General features: G+C 31.5%; 1 protein-coding gene across 1 annotated transcript; it reads right to left on the reverse strand.

Moving 5' to 3' along the window:
- Positions 1 to 8,869: 8,869 nt before the first annotated feature.
- On the reverse strand, positions 8,870 to 11,505 carry LOC146923735 (zinc finger protein 4-like). Its single transcript, XM_085708855.1, has 2 exons — positions 11,368 to 11,505; positions 8,870 to 9,887 (listed from the first exon to the last, which is right to left on the reverse strand). The coding sequence occupies exon 2, from the start codon at positions 9,857 to 9,859 to the stop codon at positions 9,140 to 9,142; it is 720 nt and encodes a 239-aa protein (XP_085564981.1). The 5' UTR covers positions 9,860 to 9,887; positions 11,368 to 11,505; the 3' UTR covers positions 8,870 to 9,139.
- Between the last annotated feature and the right edge of the window lie 506 nt (positions 11,506 to 12,011).

The following is a 12,011-nucleotide window of genomic DNA, read 5'->3' on the forward strand; positions in this document are numbered from 1 at the left end:
TGGTTTTATTGGGGGTGGACTCTCAGGTTCTTTCTGATCATTTCTTGCAATTTATTCAATATACAGGAGCTCAGAAGGAGCGGCGATCCTTTTTACATATGATTTGGCTTTTGTGCGTTTGGACCATATGGAACGAACGCAATTGTAGGTTGTTCAAAAATAAGGAATGTTCTATTATTCAGTTGTTAGATAAAATTAAGTCACAATCATTGTGGTGGCTGAAGGCTTGTAAGGCTAATTTTGTTTACGGTATTCAGTCCTGGTAGTCAGGCCCTTTTCAGTGTTTGGGCATTGGCTAAACATTTGTTTCTGTCTGACAGACTTTTGTATTTTCCGTGTTTTTCTTTGGCACGCCTTGTGCTGAAGTGATCACGGTGTCAGTGTTAATATAATTCATTTTGGCTTGTTCAAAAAAAAACATTATTGGGTAAGTTGATTTTTTGGGTCTGAGTCCGATTTTACCCGAAACCCATTTATTTTTAAGGATTCCATTTTTAGAAATCATACCCATCCAATGAAAGTTATACCCCACACCCCTACTATTATGTCTTCACCCCAACATTTTATACAAGGGAGCTGCTATGGTGAAGTCATTTTTTATGACCTTTTTGGTAAAGTCATTTATGTGGCTCAATAGGAGAGTGCCACGTGGATACATGATCTTTTAAGTCGGTTAAAGGTTTAACTGATGTTATAAGGTTTTTGTTGATTTTATTAGTTTTATTAATTTTATTAATTTTCTTATTTTAATTAATTTTCTTAATTTAATTATTTTTCTTAATTTAATTAATTTTCTTAATTTCATTCCTTAGGACTGTGTTACTGGCTCTGATACCAGGTTAGGCGCAGAATCGCCAGCGGAAATTTCTCGAACTTGTTTTAACATTTGTTCGATTTTTATTAAACCTTGGAAGGGTTCTAAAAACGCTTTTGCTCTTTCTTGTTGTATACTCGTAAGAGTATCTATATCTTCTATTTCTTCTAATAGATTATATATAAAATCTATATGATATAATATTAAATCTTGTGCACGAAAAAGAACTTGACTTAACAAAATTCTTTTACTCTGAAATTCTATTTCAAAAACTTGTTTTTCTAATTTTTCTTTCAAGAGTTTTAACTCTGTTTTAAAACTTAATCCAGACATTATAGCTTTTGATTAATGTTTAAAATTTTAGCTTTTATTTCTGATAAAGTCTTGTTAAACTTTTTGCTTTCCTTATTTTCAAATGAAGTCCTTGGTGGTAAAAACCTTGGTTTACTAGTACTTTCGTCCTGTTCTAGTTTTTTACTTTGTTCTAAAAGAGGTGTTCTGTCTATTGACATGATAGATTTTGATCTTTCTAAAGGTCTTAGAATTGGTGATTCTAATTTTATTAATGACGCAAATAGTTCATCTATTTGTATCTTTTCTTTTCCACTAAACTCTATACTATGATGAGAGTTACTTAGTGCATAAGATCTTGATCTTTGAGTTTATAATTAATTACTATAGATCTATTTAGATCTATGTCATTTAGGCTTAAACCTATTTGTAAGTTTATATCGAATTTTAATTTTCCATATTTTAGATTTCCTTCACCTTTTGTTATCAGTGAATGTTTTTTATTCATTCTAGCATCTTCTATAAGAAGTTCTAGTTCTGAATCTATTCCTTTCATAAAAGTGCTTTTTATGATTATTTGGATAGTTGATATATGAATATATCCTATCTTTTTTCTTTTTTCTAGCGATAAGTGTTTTAATCTTTCGCTTATTTGTTGTTTATCAATCATGGATATTACAACAGATTCATCTGTTGATTCCATTGGTACAGGTTCTTCACCTACCATCATTCCATATTTTAGAATGTTTTCTCTAGATAATTTTTCTTTTATTAAAGAAAAAATATTTTTTTGTTTTTCTCTGAAATTTTCTTCAGGTTTTAAGCTAAAGTCTACCTTTTCTATATGGTCTATTAATACATCGGCTATAAAACCAGATGCATCTTCTTTTATCATGCTAAATTCCATTTTATTTATTTAAACAGTTAAAAACCTTTTAGTTTTGAAAGAATTCTCACTTCTATATGAGATTATTCGATTATTAAAAATCGGAACATATGTTTTTATGATTATTTCATTGGTATAATACTGCAAAGTATTTTGATATAAAATAGAACTTAAAACCATACCTGATCTGGAAAGCTTTTAATATATTTGGATCTTTCGATCTTTTCTGGATATAACTTTGAAGTTATATTTTGATAATAGACAGGAGTTTTTCACTTTAAGAAAAACCTGATCCCTCCAGAGCAAAGCTCAAGGATCCTAACCCTCCAGAGTTAGACTCAAGGTTAGTGAAGAGATTGAATAATTTTTAAGAAAACTTTCATTCATTTTCTCTTATGTTACAACGAGCTATAAGCTCTTATTTATAGGCGGAAGAGACTTACAAGTTGGTGACATGTCTCTTTCCTACCAGCTAAAAAGAAAGGCAAACACAACACGCAATAGGAAAAGTAAAAGCATTATCACCTAATGTGATAAGATTTCTTATCTAAATGGACCCCATCTGACTCAGATGATAAGGTTCCATTATTACAATAGGTCATTTACATGACGCGTGTCTTCAAGCCTTATCTTTAGCTTTGTCTTCTAGTGTCGAGATGTTTTTTGCGCACCATTTACACATATGCCCTTTGTATTTTTGAAAATACACACAACATTCTTTTTGAACCTCTTCAGGGATTCTGTATAGGCCATTCTCAAATCCTGAGAATAATTCTTCAAAGTGAAGAGTTTGCTTGCGATGTTCCTCTGTCACTTGTTTCTTGGAATCACAGATCATTGAACAATGTTATGATGAATATAACACCTTGTATTAACTATGGATGATCCATATTTAACAAGATTATCATAAAATTACTTTGCTTGAGAAATAAATGAATGGACTGACCAGTCATAACTTTCCAAACTGGCTGGTAAATAGGTCTTGTTTGAAATACCTATTTTAATAACACTTCTTGGCCTGGCTACCATCATGTTATTTGTTGTATCAAACCATGGATAAGTCTGACCAATTTGGAGAAATATTTCTTTTCCTTTTGCGTATAGGTCGTTAAACCTTTTTGTGATATCTCCAATCTCTTTAGGAAGAAGACTTAGTTCTTGAAATCTTCGTCCTTCAGTTTCTTCTAAATAGACTGTTCTGAGAAGTCCATTATCAAAGAAGTCTTTTAAGAGTTCTTTTGTTATTCCGGGTACTGTGATTGCTTTGGCACATCCTTTATAATTTACTGGATAAAAACACTCTCTAGCGAGTTCTTCGAGTAATTTGTTAACCATCTCCATTTGCCGATGAAATCGTCAAAAGTTTGTTCTTTCTTTTTTAGCCTTTCAAGACTAAGTATTGTGTCCACTGATAATTTCCTTTTAACCTCCATGCTAGGTTGTTTTTGAATGCCTTCTGATTTGGTCATTTCTTTATAAACCGCATTGTAGGCTTTTTTGGCTTCTTCCAATGTTGGATAAGCTTTATGACAGACATTCTTTCCGTTTATGTGTTGTTTTGCTATTGCCCATTGTTGATAAACCCCTTTCATTGGTCCATCAAAAATGACAGAGACATTTTTTCCAAGTTGCTCATCGATAGGATCGACGACAACGTTTGATTCTGCAGAGTCGTTTTTTGATTCTTTTGCATCTGCTTCGTCTGCCCAAGACATAGATTCTGGTGACTTTGATTGTATAGAATCTTCTTCTGGTTCTACTTTGCTGTCATTTTGCATGATTTTTGTTAATCCTACAATCATTTTTATCATCTCTCCCCTCTCGGAAGTGAGAGTTTGAAGTTTAAGACTAACATCTTGGATTTGTTTGTCTTTCTGTTTAAGATTGTTTTGTAGCATTTTTATCGTCTGCTCCATTCTCTGGTCAACGTATCTGCAAAACAATTATTTTCTGATTTGATTAGTTGTATATAAGGGTAGAATTGTTGGATGCGTTTTTGTCATCGAACAAGTCTTCCTTGCTTATGATCATCTTTCAAATTGTAGCGCCAAAATCCGCTAACATAAGTTGAATCAGTTCTTAATAAAAATCTAGACGGAATTAATTCCATCCACCATTTTTCTAAAACCTTTAAACACGAAAGTGTTTCTTTTTCATTGATATGATATCGGGTTTCAGTATCAGTAAATGATCCTGAAATATATTTGCAGAGCATCAACTCTTTATCCTTTACAAGGACTTTATTACTTGAATAATCAAGTTTTGAATTTGTCGAAACAAACTTTATATCCGATCGCCCCTTAGGGATATCAGACTGTTGCTGTTGGGTTTCACCAACAACATTATTTGATTGTTGCAAGGTTTCATTTGCAACATAGCCTGAGAGTGTTAGTCCCAGTTTTTGTTTACCATTAGGTAGGGCACGCATGACGCCTCCCCAAGTAAATTCATCAGCATCAACTTCAACCACAATAAAATCATTTTCGGTTGGGTTGTATAGCTGTGGTAAAACTTTTAGTTTTTCTTTTATTGATTTTACAACATCAGTATCTTCTTTGGTCCATTCCCAAGGAACCTTTTCAGATATCTTTCTCTGTAAAATTCTTCTTTCTTTTGCTAAATCTTTGAAGAATCCTTCATTAGCAATATAATTTAAACATCCCAAAAATCTTTGGATTTGTTTTCGGTCCATTAATTTGTTAGGAAAAAGTTGAACTTTTTCTTGTACATGTGGAGCTAAATCAAGTTTTCCATTTTCTTTCAAAATTAATCCCAAAAACTCAATTTCTTTTTTAACAGTTACATACTTTTTTCTTGAAAGAATAATGCCTGCATTTTTTATTCTGTTTAAAATAGTTATAACATCTTTGATATGTTGTTCTTTACTCCCTTTAGTAAAAATCAATATGTCATCGATATATACAAAACAAATATGGTCAAGTCCTTTCAAAGTGTTGTCCATAAATCTTTGATATATTGATGGTGCTTGTTTTAACCCAAAAGGTAAAACATTCCATTCAAAATGTCCTTCTGGACATGTAAAAGCTGTTAACGGCTTAGTTTTTTCAGAAAGTCTAAGCTGCCAATATCCAGATTTTGCATCAAGCGATGAAAACCAATTACTACCTTTTATCTTTTCGATAATGTAGTCTAGGCAATTTATAAGAATCTTCGATGGTTGCTTCATTAAGTTTCTTATAATTTATTACCATTCTGGCTTTTCCTCTTTTTATTTCGTTATGGTTTCTAACATAAAAAGCGGGTGCCGAATGTGTACTTACTGAAGCTCTTATTAACTTTCTTTCTAAAAGCTCAGTTATCTCTTTTTTAAATTCGTTCTTATCTTGTGGAGAGTAGGGAATTTTATAAAAAACTTTGATCTCTTTATTTGGATCTTTAAGTTTTATAGTAATTTGTTCTTGATTTTTGTTCTTTTCTAAATCTAATGGATTTTCAGAACATACTTGATCAAGATGTTTTTCTAACGTTTCTTCTACGCTTAAGTAGAATTTTCTTTTATCCCAAATACTTAATAGAACATTTAAGTTTTCTGAGATTGTTTTTAAAATCTCGTTTTTTGTGATCATTCTGGTAGTAACAATTTCTTGTTCTACAGGATTTTTCATATTTATCCAGTTTAGAGAGACTGTATTTTCTCTTTGAATGAATGGATTATATAATTTTAGAAAATTATTTCCAATGATTAAGTCTAATCCTGAATCATGTTTATAAATTGATCTAACATAAAATTCTTTATGCTCAATTTTTATAAAAACATGTTTTAATGCAAACCAAATCTGGTGTTTAGATTTATCAGCAATGATAATTTCTTTTGGTTTTGAAAGTCTAATCCAATTTTTAGATATAGATTCTCTTCCAAAACATAGAGTTGCACCTGTATCGATATAACCCATTAATTTCTTTTTATCCAAAGCAACTTGAATGAATGTTGAATTTGGATTCCCTTTTTTGAGAATTTTTCTACTCATCTGGTTTTGATTCAGTTACATATTCATATATACTTTCATCAAAATCTGCTTCTGATTCGATTGGTTCATAACCTATATCGAATATAAATTTTAAGGTTTCTCTTTTAGAATCCTTTCTTTTTGGACATTCATTTGCATAATGTCCTTCTTCTCTGCACAGCCAACACGTGCAAGTTTTCTTTCCTTTAGGACAGGAGTTCTTTTTAGGAACTTTTCTTTTCTTCCTAAAATATTTCTGCTTGTTAAATTTCTTTGGAAATCTTTTTCTTTGTTCATATTTTGAACGTTTTATTTTTCTAAAAGACTTTCTTTTCTTTCTTTTAGATTTTTCACAACCATAGCTTCCAACTTTTTCTTGAAGCTTATTACAGCACAAACCAATTTGCGCTTCTCTTATAGCAAGTTTTTCCATACATTGCTCTGTAAGCCACTGTTTTAGTGCTGTTATTCTTGCTCCTAAGGTGTTTTCAACTTGGAACTTTTGTATTTTATCTTGAAAAATCTTTTCCATTTTTAGACCTAAGCCTTTTGGTAGTTTATTATAAAATAAGCTTAAAAGATTATGTTGTAATCTTTTTATTGAATGTATAGAATAATAGTATTTGCTAAATTCACAAATAAAATTATCTAATTGACACATGTCACAAATTCTAGGATTAAATATTTTATGTAAATTTGTGTCTTCTAGGTCTTGAATTGCCTCTACAACTTCAAAACCTACGAATTCTTTCTTAAGTTCTGAATAAACATAGTTTATTACCTCTTGGTTTTCTTCTTGAAGTGCTGGATCAGGGTTTTCTGCTAGGTATCTCCAAGCGTTTCCCGTTGTTTTTGTTTTTAAGTAATTGAAAACACTTTTTGGTCCTAACTTTGTTAGTTTATCATCTAACTGTATTAGTACTACATTTCTGTGGTACCAATCTCTTATATCTTTTCCAACATCTATACTACAGTCGATATCTAAGATACCGTCTTCTTTATATGGATTTATATGTGGTTTATATGCAGGAATATTTTTATATATTTGTTCGTTATATTTGTCAGAGATTATCATCTCTTGTTTAGGCTGTTCATGCCTTTTTCTTTTAGATCCTTGTTCGGATGATTCTGGATCATCTGCTTTAACAAGACCTATTTGTGGACCATCTTCTTTTTCACTGGATGAAGTTTCTGAATCAAAATCATAAACGAATTTATTTTCGTCGTCTGATTCTTCTGTTATTTTTGTCTTTTCATTAATGTCTAAAGTTGCCATTAACCTTTGAAGCTCTTCCAATTGAAGAGAAATTTCTTCTTGTGTTTCATCCATTTAAGGAAGTGGTGCGAAGAATTTGTATTCTTTTTCTTCTTCAATTTCTTGAATTTTTTCACTATTATCCTCCCCCTCTTTAAAAAAGGAACGAAGATCGTCTATTGTTAAACATCTGTCTCCTGTATGTAGTAGTTTTAATAGATCAATTAAATCGTCTATTTTTATACAAAGCCTTTCGTTTAATCTTTTTTGATTATCTTCTAGATTGGATAATTTTTTATCGAGTTTTTCTTTAAACTCTTTTTCTGGTAAAGTTTCTACTATCTTATCTAATCGTTCTTGAAGTACTGTTAGATTTTCAAAAATATGTTTTATTTTTTCTCCTAGACCCTTATTAGCCATTAATTAGGTTTTGTATTCTTCTTTCCAGCCTATTAGCCAATCTATCAAATTCTATAGATAACAAATAATCGTAATCTATTATTAGGAAATAAAAGGCTGTATCTCTACACCATTTTATTTGATTTTTTACCAAATATATATTTTGATAATTTGGGTGTATTATAAATGGTTAGGGTATTATTTTTCCAAATGGATTTATAAGTCCATTCATAATTTATTTTATTTTAGACTTTTTAAGTTAGTTTTTGTTAGAACTGATTTTAAAAGATCTTGACTTTTTTGGAAAAGTCATTTTAGCGACTGCACCGTAGAATTTGCCTTTATACAAACTACCAAATTTACTTTTTATATAAAATAAAACATATTTCACCCTCTCACTTATTCACCCCCCACCTTCCCCCTTACATTTCTGCAGAAAAAAAAAACGGTTTATGGAAAAAGAAAACCCCGTCTCCAGCAAAAGCAATCACACTTGATATTTCACCCCGCTTGATATTTCAATTGCAATTTCCATCAACCTTTAATTTACATTCTCATTAACGATTTTTCCTGAAAACTGATATCGTCATTTTCGTATTGAATTGGTTAGTAGCAATGAACATAAAGAGATCATAATTATTTATGTTACATACATACAAACACTAAAGCGGAACAGGTAACCCAAAAGCAGATATAAGTCAAAAAGGTTGTTGAAAGTGGAAATTATATGCTTCCGTGAATCCATAAAACAACAACACCACTACATATTAACCAGAAGCAAGGAAATAATTAATGCAAAACGAAGAAGAAGAAAAAAACTGGAAAACAATTGTTGAGTTTCTGATCTAGGAGTGTTATGTGTTTTCCAGTTAGAATATGAATCCGGATATGTTGTGTATGAGTTTTCCGGTAAACTTTATCAATCCGGATACAATTGTTGAGTTTTCTCGTAAATTTCATAAAAAAATTGAGAGAAAAGTGAAAAAAAAATGAAGTTTTGGCTTTTGAAAGGGGGTATCAAAATGGATGTTTACCAATTTTCTTATAATAACATTTTAAAAAAAAATCCATTGGTATGAAGTAGATTAAATACTCAAAATCTGATTTAAAATTCAACTGCAAAAGGTACCCACATTTAGCATCGATCACGTCTCAAATAACATTATTTCCAATGGAAGGGACCTATGCAGTCGTATTACAACTCTCGCTTTTCAAGGAGAGTTTTAACTTCGTGTGGTCCTATTCAACTTGAGAAATTAATCGAAACTAAATATATTATGGTCAACAGAAAAGATGGTTCAAAATTGTCCTCAGAACTATTATACAATGAGAAACATACAGAACAAAATACCAAATCAAGTACTCCTAATAGAAAATAAAAAGAAAGGCAAACAAGTGTTGGTAGTAAACCAATCTAGCAATCATAATCATTTTTCATACATGTTTTACTATACAAAAATATAACAATATTAATGCAGAAAACTCAATGCAAAGCCAAATCTTTACCAAATATAACCTCGGCTCCTTCAAAGTTTCAATGTCAAATCTGGTGTAGATTTTTCTCTGTCTACACATGGATTCACCTCAGTGAGTATGAAATTCTGTTGAGCACCACCCGCCCCGGATTCTTGTCGAAAACTACCTGGCCACATTAACTTTGACTCCTCATCTTCCAAGAATATTGGAAATCCAACACACCCTTGTTGCTCGAATCTCATATAAGTTTTCACTTCATGATGATGAGGCCTAATTGTTGTTGGTGAGAAACCATAGTGCATTGAAGAGTGTGCTTTTATCCCTAATGACCTAAAAGAACCATGCAAAGGTAAAGATGCTAAACTAGCATTATACCTGTCAGAAAACATTCCCATTCTCATAGCTCTTTTTGCTAATGTTCTTTCTCTTTTATGTGCATTTTGGTGTCCACCAAGAGCTTGAGAACTGAAAAACTTTCTCTGACAGTATTTGCATGAGAAAACTCTTGGAATTGTTGCTGCTGCTGCAGGTTCATTGCTGCTGTTCTCAGAAGTGCTTGAAAGTGAGAACCCTATTGAATTTGAATCTCTTGTTGTTGGTATCTCACTGTTCTTGAAATTTAGACTTAAGTCAAGAGATATATCATATGAATTAGGATTTGTGATGTTGTAAAAGGTTTCTTGAGTTGATACATTAGAATCAACTTGGCTTGTAACTTCAGATTCATATTCTGCACAAGCTTCTATTTCAAGATCAATGTTTTGTTTCATCCTTTAGCAGTGAAAATTTTATTTTGTCCTGCAATTAGTATAACCTATTAGCTCGTATATATGTAGATATCATGAAAACAAGAAATTATTGTGCAGTGAACATAATCATCCTATGATTTGTCTCCTTTGTGAAAGTCAATTAATTAGTCTTGGCATATAGATACACCATTATGTACCATGTTTTTTGATTTAATTACATAAGCATCCTATGCTAATTGTAGAATATAAAACATCCCATTTGTAAATACTATGTGATTGGATTTAAGGTGGAGCCAGACAAGGGTGCCTATTCATATTGGAGAAAACAGTTGAACACCTTTACTAAGAAACTATTTCTGATTGAATCTTCACACATGCTTGTTATGTTGGCTTCTTTACCAAGTGAATTAAAAAGTGGAATAAAGTAGCAAGGAAATATGCCATGAACTTCATGAATTATTAGTTAACCAATATATGATGTTTTCTCAATCATTATGGCCTAAGCATGGTTTTAAATAGCAGCCACGGTAACAGTTGCGCTTGCAATGGGACCCTTTATATTGCAGAGAATCCCGGTCAAATGTGGCCGATACAACCTTAATCGTGGTGGCTTTTGTGGATTCGGCAACATAAAAAGCCGTTTATGTCGCAGCCCAATTCATGGACGCGAACCTTTGTTTAAAACCATGGGCCTAAGCATTATAAATGATCCTAGAAATCAAACTACTTTCATTGTTTACTCTAATATTTAACCTACTACCATCAAATCTAAAATCAGCATGGAAACTTTTTCGGAGATTGTTTCTTATTATATTTTTTTTAAGAACCAATTAACTTTTGAGTTTTGTCCCTAAATATAAGATTCTCTTACGATTTACTTATCCCTTTTTATAAGTCCCGATTCAAAATTTCAACTGCATTAATTACTTTTTTACAAATATACTTGTAAGTATACATTTTTTTTTTTTATAACAAGTAGTAAATACTATGATGGAAATATAAATTAATTCTTTCTTTTGAAGAGTAAACTTGTAAAATAATATCGTTTTTCGACAAATTTTATACTATTACTACCAACTTTCTTAATTCATGTGATTTTATCAACCGGTGCAAAGATAGTATAAGATTGAACACCATGATTAAGTCCGCTTCAGTCCCTTACTCGGAAAGAGAGAGAGCAGAAACCAAGTTTTTTTTAAGAAATTAAATTAGTTCACCTAAATTGGCACCGGAAGGAATCGAACCTGAGACCTCGAGGAGGAGCACACTCCCAGGTCCCAAGCCTACCAAGAGCAGAAACCAAGTTAAATATGAACACTATCAGTATGCAAGTGCAGCTCAAGTTTTAGATGCAATAAGAGATAGATTAACCTCATTTTCAGCACACAAGGTAGAAAGAAACAACAAACATTAATATAAAGAACCAACAACATCAAAGTATCCAAAAACAAAGAAGTGCATGCAGATACTTCTTTCATTAAAATCTACGAAGATTTTCATTCTAAGAGATCAAACACAGAAAGACTTACTTGGTATAGTTTAGACTTTAGAGATGAAACTACTTTGAACTTGAAGCTTTTGCAAGAAAGGTAGAGTTTAGTGGTGACAAAAACATGGCAAGAAAAGCTTTAAGATAAGGAGAGAACCATTAGTTTAGCAGCTCAAGTACAGAGATGATAGTAAAAGAGTTTCTCAAATTTCAAGATCAAGTGAAAGTGGTTTGCTTCTGAAAATCACCTAAACACTGTGCTTTGGAATTGGAGACATCTGTTTTCATTGTTGCTTTTTTCTTAACTATGACTTATTGTGAGAAGACAGAACTAGTTCTTGTATTTTCAATGTTTCTGAAAGACTAATAAAGAGTAAGGAGGTGTGAATTTAAATAATTTTTAATTAGTAAGTTGGACTAGAGAGGAATAAAAAATATATTAATAGTAAATGGAGAGAGAGTGAGATTGTTTAGTATTGATGTTTGAGCATTGAAACTTGAAAGGATCAAGAGTGCAGGGTTAGGGAACAGAGGAGTAAGAGGAGAAAAAAAAAAAGAGGTTTTGAGAAGTATAAAAAGAAGTTAGATCCTCTCTAGCGGTTGTACCATTCAAGTTCGTTGTAGAGTTATTATATTAAAAGAGAGAGTAATCTAGATGTTCTCTGACTTAATATAATAACTCTA

This window comes from Medicago sativa, chromosome 5, assembly GCF_051527215.1.
Source record: "Medicago sativa cultivar Bolivia chromosome 5, Bolivia_mono, whole genome shotgun sequence".
Taxonomy (NCBI): Eukaryota; Viridiplantae; Streptophyta; class Magnoliopsida; order Fabales; family Fabaceae; genus Medicago; species Medicago sativa.

Bases quoted from the DNA above. Each gene is read 5' to 3' on its own strand.
- LOC146923735 (XM_085708855.1), bottom strand. From the start codon at position 9,859: ATGAAACAAAACATTGATCTTGAAATAGAAGCTTGTGCAGAATATGAA.